This window comes from Scyliorhinus canicula, chromosome 15, assembly GCF_902713615.1.
Source record: "Scyliorhinus canicula chromosome 15, sScyCan1.1, whole genome shotgun sequence".
In the NCBI taxonomy this organism is placed as follows: Eukaryota; Metazoa; Chordata; class Chondrichthyes; order Carcharhiniformes; family Scyliorhinidae; genus Scyliorhinus; species Scyliorhinus canicula.
This window is the reverse complement of record NC_052160.1, coordinates 81,016,833-81,036,273: the sequence shown is the minus strand read 5'-3', so window position 1 is coordinate 81,036,273 and position 19,441 is coordinate 81,016,833. Positions and strand designations below refer to the sequence as shown.

The window sequence follows — 19,441 nt, the reverse complement described above, 5'->3', positions numbered from 1 at the left end:
GCCCGATGGGCCGAGCGGCCGGCCCTTCACGCCCGTTTCACCACAGCAGCAACCACACCTGGTCGCTGCATTCGTGAAACGGGCGCCAGATGCCCGTTTGGGACATCTAAGGGCCCGATTTGGACGGGAGCACCGCAACTGTGCTCTGGAGGGGACAGGCCCGCGATTGGTGCCCACCGATCATCGGGCCAGCGTCCAAAACGGACGCACTCTTTCACCTCTGCCGCCCGGCAAATCGAGCCACCACGTCTTGGCGGGTGGCGGTGGAGAAAGACGGCACCGCGCATGCGCAGGTTCGTGCCGTCTGCGCAGTGATGTCTTCCGCGCATGCGCGGGTTGGAACCGGCAACCCGCGCATGCGCGGATGACATCATGAAAAGCGCCGTTCACGCGTCATTTCTGGCGGCAGAGGTCGCGGCCGGGAACGGCAGGGGCCCGCTCCTAGCCCCCCTGGTGGGGGTGAATTAGATGCGGGGAGCGGGCCCCGAAGCCATCACGACGGCCTCCGCGATTTTTGGAGCCGGCGAAGAATTCCGCCCATTATTCTGTAATGTAGCCCGCTTGAAAAGTGGAGAAGAAAAGATGATATAAGGATGAAGGATGACACGGTGGCATAAGGGGTGGTACGGGGCAGCATGGTGGCAAGGGGGTGGCATGGTGGCACAGGGGGTGGCACAGTGGCACTGGGAGTTGCATTGTGGCATGGGGACAGCATGGGAGATGGTGCAAGGTGGCACGGGGCGACATTGTGGCACCATGGTTAGCGCTGCTAACCACCGTGCGCCAGGGACGGGGGTTTGAATCCGGCCTTGGGTGCGTGTGGAGTTTGTACATTCCCCCCATGTCTTTGTGGGTTTCCTCCGGGTGCTCTGGTTTCCGCACACAGTCCAAAGATGTGCGGGTTAGGTGGATTGGCCAATATAAAATTGCCCCTTAGTGTCCTAAGATGTGCAGGTTGGATGGGGTTATGGGAATTGGGTAGGGGGACTGGGTCTAGATAGAGTGTTCCATCGGAGGGTCGGTCTAGATCGATGGGCCAATGGCCTCCTTCTGCTCTGTCGGGATTCTATGAAGCTAAGGTTTGGATTTTAAGAGCCTGCAAGTGAAGATTTTTGTGCACTTGTCAGCAGCTCTGCTATGATGTGGTAATGGTATATTAATGTATCTCTCCCTCTCATGTTCTGTTCTCCAACAGCCTGCCAGGAGCTAAACAACATGGTGACAAACACCTTTGTGGTTTTCTTTATTAAAATTGTTGGGCATTATTCTTCTCATCTTAAACAAAACGGGAATGAAACCACCTTCCAAGAGAGGCAATTCCGCAAATCCGTCACATCCAAATCCATCCGCAGGTTTCTCAAAACCTTCATGGAGACACAGATGTTCTCGTTGTTTGTTCAGGAGCTTCAGGGACAACCATGTTCTCAGGAAGGTAAGACAAGCGCTGTTGAGTGACTCCTGCTGGTCATAGAGCCAACTTGCCATCCACTGGCCCTGTGCAAGGCCAGGACGTTGGCTCTCTGGCTTTGCACTGCCCATAAAAACACCATTTCTGTCCCATTCCTCCGAGGTCACTTTACATCCTTCGACCATCCCATCCCCAACTAATTCTCTAAATCGCAGTGTATGAAAAAGCCCAGAGCATCGCCTAGGAGTTCTAACTGAAACACCAAATAGACACTTTCTGCCTTTATTCAGATTTGAAAAATCGTCCAACCTCTTGCATAAAAAAAGGAATGGATATGACACATTCAAAATGTTCATTATAATAATCTTTATTAGTGTCACAAGTAGGCGTACATTAACACTGCAATGAAGTTACTGTGAGAAGTTCCTAGTCGCCACACTCCGGCGCCTGTTCGGATACGCGGATGGAGAATTCAGAATGTCCAATTCATGTAACAAGCACATCTTTCAGGACTTGTGGGAGGAAACCGGAGCACCCGGAGGAAACCCACGCAGACACAGGGAGAACGTGCAGACTCTGCACAGTGACCCAAACTGGGAATTGAACCTGAAATCCTGGCGCTGTGAAGCAACTGTTCTAACCACTGTGCTACCGTGACAATCCACTGTGCTACCCTGTTGGCCCATTTCACAGCCCATGCACTCTCTAGTCTATCATGAACCCAACCCAACTATTTAATCTTGCCCCACAGCCCATGTACGTTATCTAATATCTGACCTTCCTCCCTCATTTTCCAGGGTTTTTCGAGCAGAAGATAAAAGAACATCAGGAGAACAGAAATAAAATAAAATAGGTTACTTTATACCAAACAGAGGAGCTGACATCAGGAGGACCATCTAATGTCAGACAGCAACCTCTCTCCAAAAATGGAAACCTTGGTCTGTCAACGATGGGAGAATTACAGGCCACAACTGCTCAGGGTCAAAAAGGAGGCGGATACCTCAAAAGCTTGTCAACATTGCAAGCAGCTTGTAAATATTTAATGATTGTATTTAAATGGACATGACAGGACTATTTGAGGAAGTGATGTGAGACAATGTTCGAATATCTTAAACAATGGTTTATTGACATTTTTTTCCCTGTTCTCAAACGTTATTTTGTCTTTTTGTTTCATGAATGTGGTATCAACGCCAGGCAAAGAATTTTTTAAACCTTGTTCAGTGCTGCTGCTACATGACCATTGATTCAAACTTGATTCAAGCTTCAAGTTTGAAGCTGACCCAGCCATTGGCGGGACGGGTCCCAAGCGAGTGGCTTCCTTTGCCCCCCCCCCCCCCAGTGATCCTGATTATTTTGATCCTAAACTGCAGGTGGCTGGGTGCTTGAAGCAGTGACATATTTAAACCAGGTCCTATAATGGACCAGGACCCTGAAGCAGTTTTAAGCCAGACACTGAGTGCGGTATCGGCGATGACTCTGCCTTCAGGCATTGGAAGATCTAAAGACAAGTCAGTGTAGCAAGATCCTAAATTGTGTCAGCTGTTTGACGCAGCCTTCCCTGCCTCTGGACACCCCATTCTGAAATGCCCACCTCTCCCCCACTCCACACTGCAGGAAACTGAGGGGGGGGGGGGGGGGGGCGATGGGGTGCCCCTAGGAATCCTTGTTTTCAGCCATTGTGCTCCACCACATTGTCCGCCATGACTCAGAGGTGACTCTCAATCCTCTGGAACAGAAGGTCATAAGACAGCATCTAAATGGGTGAAGCCCTACCTGCCTCGCCAATGAGAAGGTTGGCATGGAGCGCAGTCCCACTCGTGACGAGTGCGAATTGGCTGGAGGCAGACTTTCATGCCACCATCTGGGGTGCAAGTCCCGCGTATGAAAGTCACTAAACATCTGATTGGTCAGCAGTGCATTGCTCCCAGTAGCATCACAAGGACCGGTGGCCAATACTGAGACCACATCCAATCTGAGTGAAGAAATACCAGGAACTGGATAGAAGGTCAGTTCGGCAGAGAGGGTTCTCTTGGCGCGGTCAACAATAGAGGAGCCGCGGGAGATTATAAAGACAAGATCGGGAGGGGGCACTTGTTTGGGCAGGGGTGGGAGTGGGTTGGAACAAAGGGAGACCCCGAAGAAAAGAAAAGGCCAATGAATAGTTACCACCTCCTTTTCCACCCGAAGGCCAAGCAAGTATCCCTGCCAGGTTCCCCATCGAATTGATGTTGGAATACTGTGGCCAAGGTGAAAGTTGGCTCAGGGTTGGCCATTAATTGAGCTGCCTCAGTTCTCGCCCACTGCCTATAAACACAAGATGTGCTCTTGGTAGGGTGGTGAGACAGCAGGAAAATCACCTGCAAAATTTCTAGGACCCTCGTCTGCGCTGGCCATAACATCCTCACCACAGATTCAATTCCCACTCCAGAGACGCGAGAACATAATCCCGGCTGGCACCCGGTACTGAGGGAGTGCTGCACTGTCAGAGGTGCTGTCTTTCAGAAGAGATATTAAACGGATCGTCCGATTGCTCTGCCCAGTGAATGTGAAAGATCTCATGGTACTATTGAAAGAATTCAAAGTTCAACCTAATGCCCTGACCAATATTTATACCGAAGCCAACATTGTTAAAACAGATGGTCAATTAATGATGACAGTGCGATGCAGGACTTTGGGATTTCCCCAGGTGAGGAATGTTGCTGTATAAATATAGGTCTTTGGTTCTCTGCAACCCAGGCAGAAATTGAACCACAAGTTAATATGTCTCATGTTTGAGTTTATTTGACATGCATGAGACTCTTTTGTGGCTATAATAGACTTTGTGGTATATTTGCTGCTCGGGCCTTCCTGCTGAGGTGTTCTAGAATTCAGATTGTGCACTGTGATGCGACAGAGACAATTGTTAATTGGACACTTGCTGTGTTAACTTGTCATTTCTGATCCTACTGTGAAATTTCTACTGATGCACAAAGTGTGGTGATACACTGGCTGTACAGAAACAGCACTAGGAATGGAGATTTTGAATAAAATTCTTGATTTAAATCATGTTGCTATAATGAAAAAAAAACAAAGGAAAACTCAGACAAGTAAAATTCCAAGTCGAATTCCTACTCCGAATCACTTCACCAGGAAACCTTGTGTGATATTTGTTTAAAATGTTACTGGCCCTCAAGGGGTCAAATTGATAGATCAGCAGGACTGCTGGATGTGTATATATTAGGTTTCAGAGTAAGTGTCCTGGTCTCTCGCCTTCTCCAGCCACTGCTAATTCACATTAATCTTTTTTTTATAAATTTAGATTACCCAATTATTGTTTCCAATTAAGGGGCAATTTAGCGTGGCCAATCCACCTACTCTGCACATTTTTGGGTTGTGGGGGCGAAACTCACGCAGACACGGGGAGAATATGCAAACTCCACACGGACAGTGACCCAGAGCCGGGATCGAACCTGGGACCTCAGCGCCGTGAGGCGGTTGTGCTAACCACTAGGCCACCGTGCTGCCCTTCTAATTCACATTAATGATGTATTCATTTGAATTCCTCAGCGTCCAGTTAGGCCTGAAGATTGCACTCTTGATGGGAAATAGCACCCTCGGTGGTAGCTCTCTCACCAAGATGGAAGGCTGTGAGTTCAAATCCCATTCCAGTGCAGAACTGAGGCTGACACTTCAGTGCAGCACTGAAGGAGTGCTGCATTGTCAGAGGTGCCATCTTTCACATGAAACATTAAACTGAGGCCCTCTCTATGCTCTCAGGGGAATGCCATGGCATTATTCAAAGCAGGGCAGGCAAGTTCTCTGATCAATATTTATTCCTCAACCAATATCACTGCAAAGATGAGTCTGGTCATGAAAAATAGGAACATTCAATCGCTCAAGCCTGCTCCCCTATTTAGATCATGACTGTTCTGATCTTTGTCTCAACCCCATTTTCCTGCCTATTCCTCATAGCCTTTGACATTCTGTGCAGCCTGTCTAAGTCCGTGTTGAATATATTCAATGGGCCAGCTGGGAAAGAGAATAACTCCCCCTCAGAGAGAAATTTCCTCCCATATCCATCTTAAATACTCGGCCCCTTATTTTAAAATAGGCAATTAGGAGAGGAAAGAGGGGATATCTGAAAGCTCTGACTGGTAAAAGTAAGGAAAATCCCAAGACATATAAATATATCAATGGGAGGAGAATAACCATGGAAAGAGGAAGGCCTATTGGGTACCAACAGGGATATCTGTGGGTGGAGACAGAGGACATTGGTAGGATGTTGAACGAAGCTTCGTATCTGTCTTCACCCAAGAGAATTAGAAGGTAGTTATGGAACTCAGAAACAGAGACTGTGAGGTTCTTGAGCAAATTGTCACAGGGTGTGACAAAGTATTGGAGGTGGTTGGTAGGCTTAAAAGTGGACAAGACTCCAGGTCTGGATGAATTGTGTCCCAGAATGCTGTGAGAAACGAGGGAGTACATTGCAGGGGCTCTGACCCAAATTTTTAATTCCTTTCTGGCCTATGGGGAGGTGCCAGAGGGCTGGAGAACAGCTGATGTGGTCCCACCATTGAAGAAAGGTTGTAGAGATAAGCCAGGGAACTACAAACCAGTGAGTCTCACATCAGTGGTAGGGACACTATTGGAAACAATTCAGAAGGAGAGAATCTATTTCCACTTGGAGAGACAAGGGGCAGGATTCTCCGACCCCCCGCCGGGCCGGAGAATCAACGGGGGGGGGGGGGGGGGGGGGGCAGCGTGAATCCCACCCCGACGCCAGCTGCCGGATCCTCCGCCGCCGGTTTTTTGGCAGGGCAAGAATCGTGCCGGTCGGGGTCCGTTGGCAGCGGCCCCTCCGCCGATACTGCACTTTCCAGGCAGCCCGACGCTGGAGTGCTTCACGCCACTCCTCGGCACCGGTACAACTCGCCCCGCCGGGTAGGGGAGAATCCCGCCCACGGTTTAATCAGGAATAGTCAGCATGGCTTTGTCAGGGGGAGGTCATGCCTAACAAATTTGACTGAATTTTTTGAGCATGTGACCAGGTGTGTAGATGAGGGTAGTGTAGTTGATGTAATTTGCATGGATTTCAGCAAAGCCTTTGACACGGTCCCACATCAGAAACCTATAAAGAAGGCACATGGGATACAGGGGCTGGATTCTCCGATTTTCAGACTAAGTGCTGACGCTGGCATGAGAACAGTGGCGTTTTACGCCATCAAAAACTGCAGAACAGCTGCACCGATCATCCGTCCGGTGGGAGGCAGCGCAGCGTTTGGCCCCTGGCTTTACCTGCGGATACGGCCGGAGATTAGCCAGGCCCATGGCTGCACATAAGCATGACGATGGTCTGCGACGGCCGTGCACGGATCTGACCTGCCAAATAATGTCCCTCAGTAACCCCCCCTCACTACCACCCAGACCAACCCCCAGCAGTCTCCCCAGCCCTCGCTGAAGCCCCCACCGGCCAGCGGCATGGCTCCTCCCCCCACCCACCGACACCCCTGACTGGCGGCGCTGGTCACGGTCCACAGTCGCCACGCGGGGTTCACAAAAGAAAATAGCGTAAGTGTTCGGCGCAGTCGGGAACTCGGCCCATTGGGGGCGGAGCGTCAGGGGAGGGCCTCAGGTGACGTACTGAGGACGTCCATGCAACAGAGTTCCCGAGGACGGAGGGGGTGGAGCATCACAAAAGCGGCACTGCCCTTGATTTCGCCGTAAATGGGGATTCTCCGGCTGATCGATGAATGTGATTATGGCGTCGGCGACCGGAGAATCCTGACCAGAGAACTTGAGAAGTTCGATTCAAAATTGGCTCAGTGGTAGGAGACACAGGGTGATGACAGGCGGCTTCTTTAGCGATTAGGAAGCCAGTGACCAGTGGCATGCCATAGGGATCTGTGCTGGGTCCCCTATTGTTCGTTATTTATATAAATTATATAGATGACTATGAGGGTGGGGGAATAGAATAAGATCTTTTGCGGATGACACAAAGATTGGCCGCAATGATGTTGAAGGGGGGGGCGGCACGTGGCACAGTGGTTAGCACTTCTGCCTACTGCACTGAGGACCTGGGTTCAATTCCCGGCCCTGGGTCACTGTCCGTGTGGAGTTTGTACATTCTCCCCGTGTCTACGTGGGTTTTACCTCCACAACCCAAAGATGTGCAGGTTAGGTGGATTGACCAAGCTAAATTGCCCCTTAACTGGAAAAAAAAAATAATTGGGTACTCTAAATTTATATTTTAAAAAAACAATGATGTTGAACATCGTGGGTTACAGGAAGATATGGACAGACGGTCAAATGGACAAAAAAGTGGCTGATGGAATTTAACTCTGAAACATGTGAGGTGATACACTTTGGAAGGAGTAATCTGACAAGGAAGTATTCGTTGAATGGATTCACACTTGGAAGCTCCAAGGAACAAAGGGATCTTGCCAAAGGGCTCAGCCAAGGGCTGGTTTAGCTCACTGGGCTAAATTGCTGGCTTTTCAAGCAGGCCAGCAGCACGGTTCGATTCCCGGACCAGCCTCCCCGGACAGGCGCCGGAATGTGGCGACTAGGGGCTTTTCACAGTAACTTCACTGAAGCCTACTCGTGACAATAAAGCGATTTTCATTTTCATTCATTTTTCATTTGTCAATAGATCTCTGAAGGCAGATGGGCAGGTTAATAGGGTGGTGAAAAAGGCATATGGGACACATGCAATTCTGGTCGCCATATATGAACGATGTAATTGCACTGGAGGGGGTGCAGAGGCGATTCACCAGAATGTTGCCTGGGATTGAATATTGAAGTTATAAAGAGAGGTTGGATAGGCTTGGGTTGATTTTTCTGGAGCAGAGGAGACTGAGGGGTGACCTGATTGAGGTGTACCAGATTATGAGGGGCGTTGGCAGGGTGGTTGGAGAGCAGCTGTTTCCGTTAGTTGAAGGGTCAGTTACGAGGGGACACAAGTTCAAGATGAGGGGCAGGAGGTTTATGGGGGATTTGAGGAAAAACATTTTTACCCAGAGAGTGGTGATGGTCTGGATTGCACTGCCTGGGAGGGTGGTAGAAGTGGGATGCCTCACATCCTTTAAAAAGTACCTGGTTAAGCAATTGGCACGTCATCACATTCAAGGATATGGGTCAAGTGCTGGCAAAGGGATTAGGTAGGCAGGTCAAGTGTTTTTCATGCATCGGTGCAGAGTCTATGGGCTGAAGGGTCCCTTCTATGTTGTATTATTCTGTGATGTGTTGCATAACATGTGACAGAATTTTGCAGGAGGGCACCAGTCAGTGGTTCACCTCTGTATCCACTGACCAATCAAGGGCACCAAGAGTCCAGGGGACAGGAATGACACATGGTGAATTCCAATCAGAGGGCAGCCAGCAACCTCCCGGACTGCAACATTACAGAGTGTGCAATACTGGAGCGCAGTTATGGAAAGGCAGCCTCACAATAAAGTAACCCCTCTCTGGAGATTCTAATGGAGGCAATGCGAACCCACAGAAACAGTTCAGCTCTTCAGAGCAGCAGAAATTCTGCTGACCAGTCTGGGGAGGTATGGCTGGAGGATTCCCTCCCTCCTTCTCTCTCTTTCTCAAGGGGTTAGCAGTCCCATTGGAGTCTGCAGGATGTGTTGCAGACCAATGGGCTAAAATAATGTCAGAACCATTCTGCAACATTGCCTGCTCCATTGCAACATTGACCGTTCCATTGCCGCACTGACCACTCCATTACAGCATCAAATGCTTCATTGCAGCATTGTCCACTCCATTGCAGCATTGACCACTCCATTGCAGCACTGAATGCTGCATCACAGCATTGAATGGTCCTTTGCAGCATTGAATGGTCCATTGCAGCATTGAATGGTCCATTCCGGTTTTGCAATTGAGTGCTGATTTTGGGCTGAATTAGAGTGCTAAAGTGGGAGTTCGGTGACTGAGGGATATTAAGGGTTCATTTCTATCTAAAGTCTAGTCTTCCTTTTCATAGAATCATAGAATTTACAGTGCAGAAGGAAGCCATTTGGCCCATCGAGTCTGCACTGGCCCTTCGAAAGAGCACCCCATTTAAGCGCACACTTCCAACCTATCCCCATAACCAGGTAACCCCACCTACCTTTTTGGACACTAAGGCCAATTTAGCATGGCCAATCCATCTAACCTGCACATCTTTGGACTGTGGGAGGAAACCAGAGCACCCAGAGGAAACACTCGCACACACGGGGAGAACGTGCAGACTCCGCAGATAGTGACCCAAGCCGGAATCGAAGCTGGGACATTGGAGCTATGAAGCAACTGTGCTGCCGTGCTGCCCAATGTAGTATTTTACTTTTATTTAGTAAATTAACTTAAAAGTTGCTGTTTGGGTTAGACATTTTATATGGTCTTACTACTCTAATTTAACAAAGAAAAAATATTTTTGTTTATGTGTTTTGCCTTTTTTTATTTTTCTTGTTTTTGTTTTTTTTTCATGAATTGATGACGTTTTTGTGAGTTTATGACCTGCACGTTTATCTACACGTATAGGATTAGGCCGGCATCCGCCACTGACACTGGCGTGATGCTGGGTGTGAAAACCAAGCAAAAGAACATAAAGTAACTGATGGATAAAACAAAAGAGGGGTGTACCCCAAAACAATGAGTGGAGCACAGCCCAAAAGGAATGAGAAAGGCAAAGGGCAGTAGAGTGGAGCGGCTGATTGGCTGTTGCGGGGAAAATCTGCATCAGTGCAGTGCGGTCACCGTATCTTGAAGGTGGCTTGTGGAGGAGCGGTTTCAAGTGACAGTTAAACCCCAAACACTTCTTCAGTGTTTCCCTCCCTAGTTCCTCCTCTAACCAAAAAAAAACAATCACTGTAAGGATCCCAGCCAAGTAAAGATAAAGAGGGCGACTCAAGGGCAGGTAGAAGTAGAAAGACGTTGAACCGTGACGGCGCAGCCTGCTGGTAAGTGATTGGCTGGTGACTGGTAAGTAGTTTTTCTTTTCCCTGAGGTGTTCTCGTGCGGGGCACAGTGATTGCTGAGTGAGTGCTTGCTGAGAAGGGGAGTACATTTTAAAAAAAATTACTGTTGGGAGTTTCCAGCTGAATCCGGTCGGAGTGAGGACAAAGTGGGTAAGTAGGAAAGATTTAAATTGTTTGCGAGGGCCCATAACAGCTGATTGCTGTTCTTGTGCGAGGCGCAGTGGTTGCTGGCTGTGTTTTATTTTTACCTGTATTTAAGTTGGGCAGTTCTTAAACCCTAGACACTATACTTGTAGTGTCCCTCACCTTCCACCTCCTCTAACCTAAGAGGTTGAGGGAATATCAGGTAAGCTCTTTCTTTTTCTTGTTTTATCTAGAGGGGATGGCAGGGAAGGCAGTATAACGTTCCTCTTGCAGAATGTTTGAGGTGAGGGACGCCGTCAGTATCCCTGCTGATTTCACCTGTGGGAAGTGCACCCATCTCCAACTCCTCAGAAACCGCGTTAGGGAACTGGAGCTGGATGAACTTCGGATAATTCGGGAGGCAGAGGTGGTCATAGATAGGAGCTTCAGGGATGTAGTTACTCTGAAGAATCAAGATAGGTGGGTGACGTTGAGAGGGGCTGGGAGGAAGCAGTCAGTGCAGGGACCCTCTGCTGTCGTTCCCCTCAGTAACAAGTATACCGTTTTGGATACTGTTGAGGGGTACGACCTACCAGGGGTAAGCCACGGTGAACGGATCTCCAGCTCTGAGTCCGTCCCTGTGGCTCAGAAGGGAAGGCGGGAGAGCAGGAGAGCAATAGTTATTGGGGACTCGATAGTTAGAGGGATAGATAGACGGTTCTGTGGCAGCGAAAGAGACTCACAGATGGTATGTTGCCTCCCGGGTGCCAGGGTCCGTGACATCTCGGACCATGTTTTAAGAATCCTTAAGGGGGCGGGGGAACAGTCACAAGTCGTGGTACACATCGGTACCAACGACATAGGTAAGAGAAGGGACGGGGATTTAAAACAGGAATTTAGGGAGCTAGGGTGGAAGCTGAGAGCCAGGACAAGCCATGTTGTCATCTCTGGTTTGTTGCCGGTGCCACTTGCTAGTGAGGTGAGGAAGAGGGATAGAGTGCAGATAAACACATGGCTGCAGGGATGGTGTAGGAGGGAGGGTTTCAGTTACGTGGATAATTGGAGCACATTCTGGGGAAGGTGGGACCTGTACAGACAGGACAGTTTGCACCTGAACCAGAGGGGCACCAATACCCTGAGAGGGAAATTTGCTACGGCTCTTCGGCGGGGGGGGGGGGGGGTTTAAACTAATTTGTCAGGGGGCTGGGAAAACAAGCTGCAGTCCAGAAGAGTTGAGAGTAGTGAGGTACTGAGGAGGGTATCAAGGTCGCAGGAGTGTACCGGCAGACAGAAAGGTGGGTTGAAGTGTGTCTACTTCAATGCAAGGAGCATCCGGAATAAGGTATGTGAACTTGGAGCGTGGATTGGTACTTGGGACTACGATGTTGTGGCCATTACGGAGACATGGTTAGAACAGAGACAGGAATGGTTGTTGGAAGATCCGGGGTATAGATGTTTCAGTAAGAGTAGGGAAGGTGGTAAAAGAGGTGGAGCAGTAGCATTGTTAATCAAGGATAGTTTAACGGCTGCAGAAAGGCAGTTCGAAGGGGATCTGCCTACTGAGGTAATATGGGCCGAAGTTAGAAATAGGAAAGGAGTGGTCACGTTGTTTGGAATTTTTATAGGCCCCCAAATAGTAATAGAGATGTGGAGAAACAGATTATGGATAGATGTGGAGGTCTCAGGGTAGTTGCCATGGGTGACTTTAACTTTCCAAATATTGATTGGAACCTCTATAGGTCGAACAGTTCGGATGGGGCAGTTTTTGTACAGTGTGTGCAGGAGGGTTTCCTGACACAATATGTGGATAAGCTGACAAGAGGGAGGGTGCACATGGAATTAGGTACTGGGTAATGAACTGGGCCAAGTGTTAGATTTGTTTGTGGGAGAGCACTTTGGAGATATTGACCACAATTTGGTGTCTTTCACTATTGCAATGGAGAGGGATAGGGCCATACGGCAGGGCAAGGTTTATAATTGGGGAGGAGTAATTATGATGCGATTAGACAAGAATTAGGGAGCATAAGATGGTGATGTGACCATCAATTCACTAGAGACACGATTGGAAGTAAACTGTGGTTTTAATAGTCTTACAACTGAGCCTGCCTGCGATCAGAAGAACTGAGGGCAGGCTCATGGCTGCAGCACTTTATAAGTCTGTAGTGGGAGGGGCCATGGGTGGAGCCAAGGGTGGAGCCCTGTACAAGCTCCTCATCTCCCCCTATGGGCCGAGCCATGCAATGGCTCACAAACAGAGCCCACAAGGACACAATACAATGCAATGCAATACAGTGTGAATTACCATACAATATGAATTCACCACATTCACCCCCTGTAAAAAAATCAAGTCCGGCGGGGTGACGGGCTTACAAGTTGAGCCAGTCCGGTGGCCGAGCTGTCCTTTGGGATCGACGGAGCACTGGGTTTGCAGCCTCTTTGGGTGGCTGGGTGGTGACGATCGGTGTGGGTATGAGGGTGGACTCCGGGGGTGTTTCGTCCCGAGCTTCATTCCTGACCGGTGCGACGGGCGACGGGGGGCGCAGGAAACCTATAGGCGCGGGAACGCCGAGCGTGGGCAGGGAACCTAAACGCGCAGGGGCGCAGGGCGTGTGAGGTTGGGTGGGGTGTAGTGTGATGGGTACCTCGGCGGTGGTGGTGGTGGATCCTGCAGGCGCCAGGTCCCGGAGGGAAACGGTGTCCTGACGGCCGTCGGGTTATTCAATAAAGGCGTATTGGGGGTTCGAATGAAGCAGTAGTACTCTTTCTACTAGCGAGTCTGTTTTGTGTGTCCAGACGTGCTTCTGGAGGAGAACCGGGCCCGGTGTCCTCAACCAGGATGGGAGCGAAGCCCCCGTGGTAGAGCCCCTAGAGAAAGCAAATAGTCATTTGTGAGGCGTCTGGTTGGTGGTGGTGCATAGGAGGGACCTAATAGCATGGACCGCGTCGGGGAGGACCTCCTGCCAATGGGAGGGCGGGAGATTCCTGGACCGGAGGGTCAGTAGGACGGTCTTACAGACCGTCGCGTTCTCCCTCTCCACCTGCCCGTTCCCCCGGGGTTATAGCTGGTAGTCCTGCTCGAGGCGATGCCCTTGCCAAGCAGGTACTGACGCAGCTCATTGCTCATGAAGGACGAGCCCCTGTCGCTGTGGACGTAGCTGGGGAAACCGAACAGGGTGAAGACACTGTGCAGGGCTCTGATGACTGTGTGGGAGGTCATATCGGGGCATGGAATGGCAAAGGGGAAACGGGAGAATTCGTCGGTGACGTTAAGAAATTACACATTTCGATTGGTCGAGGGGAGTGGCCCTTTGAAATCGATGCTCAAGTGTTCAAAGGGACGGGAAGCTTTTACCAGGTGGGCCTTGTCTGGTCTATAGAAGTGCGGTTTGCACTCCGTGCAGATCGGGCAATCCCTGGTGATGGCTTTTACCTCTTCGATGGAGAAAGGCAGATTTTGTGCTTTGACGTAGTGGGTGAGCCGGGTGACCCCCGGGTGCCAGAGGTCATTGTGGATAGCCTTCAGGCGGTCGTCTTGCGCGCTGGCGCACGTGCCGCGGGACAGGGCATCTGGGGCTCATTGAGCTTACCCGGTCGATATATGATATCGTAATTATAGGTGGAGAGTTCGATCCTCCACCGCAAGATTTTTTCATAGAATTTACAGTGCAGAAGGAGGCCATTCGGCCCATCGAGTCTGCACCGGCTCTTGGAAAGAGCACCCTACCCGAGGTCAACACCTCCACCCTATCCCCATAACCCAGTAACCCCACCTAACACTAAGGGGCAATTTGGACCCTGAGGGCAATTTAGCCTCGCCAATTCACCTAATCTGCACATCTTTGGACTGTGGGAGGAAACCGGAGCACCCGGAGGAAACCCACGCACACACGGGGAGAACGTGCAGACTCCACACAGACAGTGACCCAAGCTGGGATTTGAACCTGGGACCCTGGAGCTGTGAAGCATTTGTGCTAACCACTATGCTACCGTCCCCTTTGCGAGTTGTCGAACATGAAGGCAACCGATCTTTGGTCGGCGATGAGGGTGAACCTCCTACTTGCGAGGTAGTGCCTCCAGTGCCGTATGGCTTCCGCAATGGCTTGACCTTCTTTTTCGACTGAGGAGTGTCGAAGTTCCGAAGCGGAGAGGGTCCGGGAGAAGAAGGCGACTGGTCTCCCTGCCTGATTCAGAGTGGCAGCGAGAGCAACCGCTGAGGCGTTGCTCTCCACCTGAAAGGGGACGGGTTCCTCCACCGCCCGCATGGCGACATTGGCAATGTCCACCTTGATGCAGTTGAAGGCCTGGCGGGCCTCAGCTGACAGAGAGAAGAGTGTGGTCTTAAATAGTGGGCGGGCTTTGTTTACTGGGGGACCCACTGGGCGTAATCCGAGAAGAATCCCAGGCACCTCTTGAGGGCCCTGGGAGAATGAGGGAGAGGGAGTTGGCCCAGGACTCCGTTTTCCACGACATAGCCGAGGTTGGCTCATCTGGTAGTGCGGAAAATGCATTTCTCCGTATTGTAAGTGAGATTGAGTTTCTGGGCGGTTTGGAGAAATCGGTGGATGTTGGCGTCGTGGTCCTGCTGATCATGGCTGCAGATGGTGACATCGTCCAAGTACGGAAACGTGGCCCGCAGCCCATACTGGTCCACCAGGGCAGCACGGTAGCATTGTGGATAACACAATTGCTTCACAGCTCCAGGGTCCCAGGTTCGATTCCGGCTTGGGTCACTGTCTGTGCAGAGTCTGCACATCCTCCCCGTGTGTGCGTGGGTTTCCTCCTGGCGCTCCGGTTTCCTCCCATAGTCCAAAGATGTGCAGGTTAGGTGGATTAGCCATGATAAATTGCCCTTAGTGTCCAAAATTGCCCTTAGTGTTGGGTGAGGTTACTGGGTTATGAGGATAGGGTGGAAGTGTTGACCTTGGGTAGGGTGCTCTTTCCAAGAGCCGGTGCAGACTCGATGGGCCGAATGGCCTCCTTCTGCACTGTAAATTCTGTGATAACCATTCGGTCCATTGTTCGTTGGAACACCGCGACCCCATTCGTGACGCCAAAGGAGACCCGGAGGAAGTGGAAGAGGCGGCCGTCTGCTTCGAATGCCGTTTAGTAACGGTCCTCCAGGCGGATTGGGAGCTGGTGGTAAACAGACTTCAGATCCACCATGGAGAATATGCGGTACTGGGCGATCTGATTGACCATGTCTGCAATTCAGGGGAGGGGGTACCCATCGAGGTGCGTGAACCAGTTAATGTTTTGGCTGTAATCAACCACCATCCGGAAGTTTTCCCCGGTCTTTACGACCACCACCTGAGCTCTCCAGGGGCTATTACTGGCCTCTATGACTCTCACGTAGGAGCCGCTGGACTTCGGCTCTAATAAATACCCTGTCCTGCAGGCTATACCGCCTGTTGCGAGTGGCTGCGGGTTTGCAGTGAGATTAGCGAAGAGTGGAGGGGGATCGATTTTCAGAGTCGCTAAACTACAGATAGTGAGTGGAGATAGGGGTCCGCCGAAGCTGAGTGTGAGGCTCTTGAGATTACATTGAAAGTTGAGCCCGAGTAAGAGTGGGGCGCAGAGGTCGGGGAGTACATCCAGCTGGAAATTAGAGTAGCTGGCGCCCTGAATTGTTAGGGTCGCGACGGTGCGCCCTTGTATGTGGACTGAGTGCGAGCCCGAGGCGAGGGAGATAGTTTGCCGTGCAGGGAAGTTAGGGTGCGAACAGCGTCTTACCAGGTCAGGATGTACGAAGCTCTCGGTGCTCCCGGAGTCGAAGAGGCATGGTGTCCTGTACCCGTTGATTTTAACAGATGTCATCGAGCTCTGGAGGTGCTTCGGACATGACTGGTCCAGCGTGACCGCGTTGAGTTGCGGGTAGTCGGCAGCTCGATCAGCAGTACTGGAGTGGCCCCGTGATGACTGTCCGCTGAGATCGTAGTCGTCGAGGTGAGATTTGGTTGATGGCCAAGATGGCGACCCCCGTTGATCGCACGCGGCGGGTGATGAAGAAGATGGCGTCCAAGATGGCGGCCCCCATGACTCGCACATGGCCGGCCGCGTGGGAGAGGATTGCCAAGATGGCCGCCCCCATGAGTTGCACATGTCGGGCAGAGGCAGAGTCGGCAGACACGCTGCAGCATTCCGGGGCCTGCGGGCCTGCGAGTTTGGGAGGCGAGTGCTCTGGACTGCGGGGAGTGAGAAAGTTTCGATTTTGCCAGGCAGAATCGGCATAGTGTCCTTTGCGACCGCAGCTGCTGCAGGTCGCGTTGCAGGCCGGGCAGTGCTGCCGTGGGTGTTGGGGCTGGCCACAAAAATAGCGCACTGGGGCTGCATAGTGGGTGGGTGGCCGCGTGGTGCAGGCCTGGGCCCGTCGCTGGTCGGGGGCCCACGATGGGGTCGCTTGGTCCGCGGGGAATGAGTTCAGACTGCGGAACGCGACCTCCATAGTAGTTGCTAACTCTACAGTGTCCTCCAAGTTCTGCGCCCCTTTTTCAAGTAGTAGCTGGCGCACATAGTTAGACCTGAGCCCTGCAACGTATACATCATGGACAGCGAGTTCCATGTGTTGGGAGGCCTTTACAGCCTGAAAATTGCAGTCCCGAGCAAGGGCTTTTAAGTCACGCAGGAAGTCTTCCAGCGACTCTCCAGGGCGCTGGTGGCGGGTCGTGAAAATGTGCTGCGCGTAGACCTCGTTAATCGGCTGCACGTACAATCAGTCGAGCATGGCCAGTGCCTCCGTATATGAGGTGGTACAATTGAGTTGCGTAGAGATACGATGGCTCACCCGTACGTGCAGTGGGCTGAGTTTCTGCTCCTCTGTATTTTCGGATGTGCTTGATTCAGCCAGGTAGGCCTTGAAACATCAAAGCCAGTGTAGGAAGATTTCCTTCGCCTCTGCAGCCTGCGGGTCGAATTCTAGTCGATCAGGTTTGAGGGCTGATTCCATAGTAGTTTTCTTCAAGTTTTCTAAGACAATTAAATTGATGTGACCATCAATTCACGAGAGACACGATTGGAAGTAAACTGTGGTTTTAATAGTTTTACAACTGAGCCTGCCTGCGACCAGAAGAACTGAGGGCAGGCTCACGGCTGCAGCACTTTCTACTTCTGGTAGTGGGAGGTGCCATGGGCGGAGCCATGGGCGGAGCCAAGGGTGGAGCCCTGTACAAGCTCCTCATCTCCCCCTATGGGCAGAGCCGCGCAACGGCTCACATACAGAGCCCACAAGGACATAATACAATGCAATGCAATACAGTGTGCATTACAATACAATATGAATTCACCACTGATGGGAACAGAAACTGTCAGGGAAAGGCACAAATGAAAAGTGGAGCTTGCTCAAGGAACAAATACTTTGTGTCCTTGCTAGGTATGTCCCTGTCAGGCAGGAAGGAAATGGCCGTGTGAGGGAACCATGGTTCACAAAAGAGGTTGAATGTCTTGTCAAGAGGAAAAATGAAGAGTATGTAGGATGAGAAAACAAGGTTCAGGGTTACAAGGTAGCAAGGAATGAGCTAAAAAAAAAGGGGCTTAGGAGAGCTAGGAGGGGGCATGAGAAGTCCTTGGCGGGTCGGATCAAGGAAAACCCCAAGGCTTTTTACTCTTATGTGAGAAATAAAAGAACAACCAGGGTGAGGGTAGGGCCGGTAAGGACAGTAGTGGGAACTTGTGCATTGAGTCAGAAGAAATAGGAGAGGCGTTGAATGAATACTTTTCTTCTGTGTTCACCAAGGAGAGGGACCATGTTTTTGAGGATGAGAGAGTGATACAGGCGGGTAGGCTGGAGGACGTAGATGTTCTGAGGAAGGATGTATCAGCAATTTTGAAAAACCTGAGGGTCGACAAGTCCCCTGGGCCAGATGGGATATATCCAAGGATTCTTTGGGAGGCAAGGAATGAGATTGCACAGCCTTTGGCTTTGATCTTTGGGTCCTCACTATCCACGGGGATAGTGCCAGAGGACTGGAGAGTGGTGAATGTTGTTCGTCTGTTCAAGAAAGGGAATAGGAATGACCCTGGTAATTATAGGCCAGTTAGTCTTACTTCGGAAAAATCGGTTAATGGAAAATGTTCTGAAGAAAAGGATTTATGACCATTTGGAAAGATGCAGCTTAATCCGGGATAGTCAACACGGATTCATGAAGGGTAAGTCTTGCCTCACAAATTTGATTGAATTCTTTGAGGAGGTAACTAAGTGTGTAGATGAAGGTAGAGCAGTTGATATCGTATACATGGATTTTAGTAAGGCGTTTGATAGGGTTCCCCATGGTTGGCTTATGAAGAAAGTAATGAGGTGTGGGATAGAGGGAAATTTGGCCAATTGGATAAGTAACTGGCTATGACACCACAGAGGGTGGTGGTGGATGGAAAATTTTCAGACTGGAGACCAGTCACCAGCGGTGTACCACAGGGATCAGTACTGGGACCTCTAGCAGGTCTCTGGCAATACCGTGAAGTGATTTAAACGGTGGTTGCACGGCACTGCCATGAGCAACACCCTCCACCCCAAGTCCCCTAGTTTTATGGGGAGGACACCTCCGTAGAGGGACCTCCAGTGGGGATGTCCGTCGCCAGATGACAACGAGGGATGCCAAGGCGTGTCCGGGGGTGGGCGAGGACAAGGAGGTGGAAGGTGTGCAACAGCAGGCCTTACAGAGAACCCCTCTGCGCAGTGCGAAAAGGCACAAAGGGTATTTCCGCAAAGCGGCTGTGGCTGTGGGGCACCAGCACCCGGGGATGGTTCTGGGGTTTGGGACCAATATGGAATTCCGTCTGATTAGGGGTCCGCTCAGACGGGATGCCACCGCACGACCGCGCCGTCTCGAGTCCAAGTGTGCCCATGGGGCTGAGCATGACCGTTTTGAGGCCTTGGATAGCATTGGCCACGTACCAGACAGACACGGCTCCATGCCTGGCAAGCTCGTAGTGTGTCATCCAGCCCACCCCTCCGCCACCCAGCACATCCCCGATCCTGGTC

General features: G+C 50.9%; 1 protein-coding gene across 3 annotated transcripts in view; it reads left to right on the top strand.

The window, feature by feature from the left end:
- Positions 1-4,450, top strand: part of LOC119978468 (DENN domain-containing protein 2D-like) — a 196,470-nt gene extending 192,020 nt beyond the window's left edge. For 2 of the 3 annotated variants that reach the window (XM_038820128.1, XM_038820127.1), the window contains exons 12-13: positions 1,196-1,432; positions 2,206-4,450. In XM_038820128.1, the coding sequence (XP_038676056.1) occupies positions 1,196-1,432; positions 2,206-2,261 (293 nt within the window). In that variant the 3' untranslated portion in view covers positions 2,262-4,450. Of the gene's footprint in view, positions 1-1,192; positions 1,433-2,205 lie in introns of those variants that run through there. The other variant, XM_038820129.1, reaches the window with a different exon arrangement.
- Positions 4,451-19,441: the final 14,991 nt, after the last annotated feature.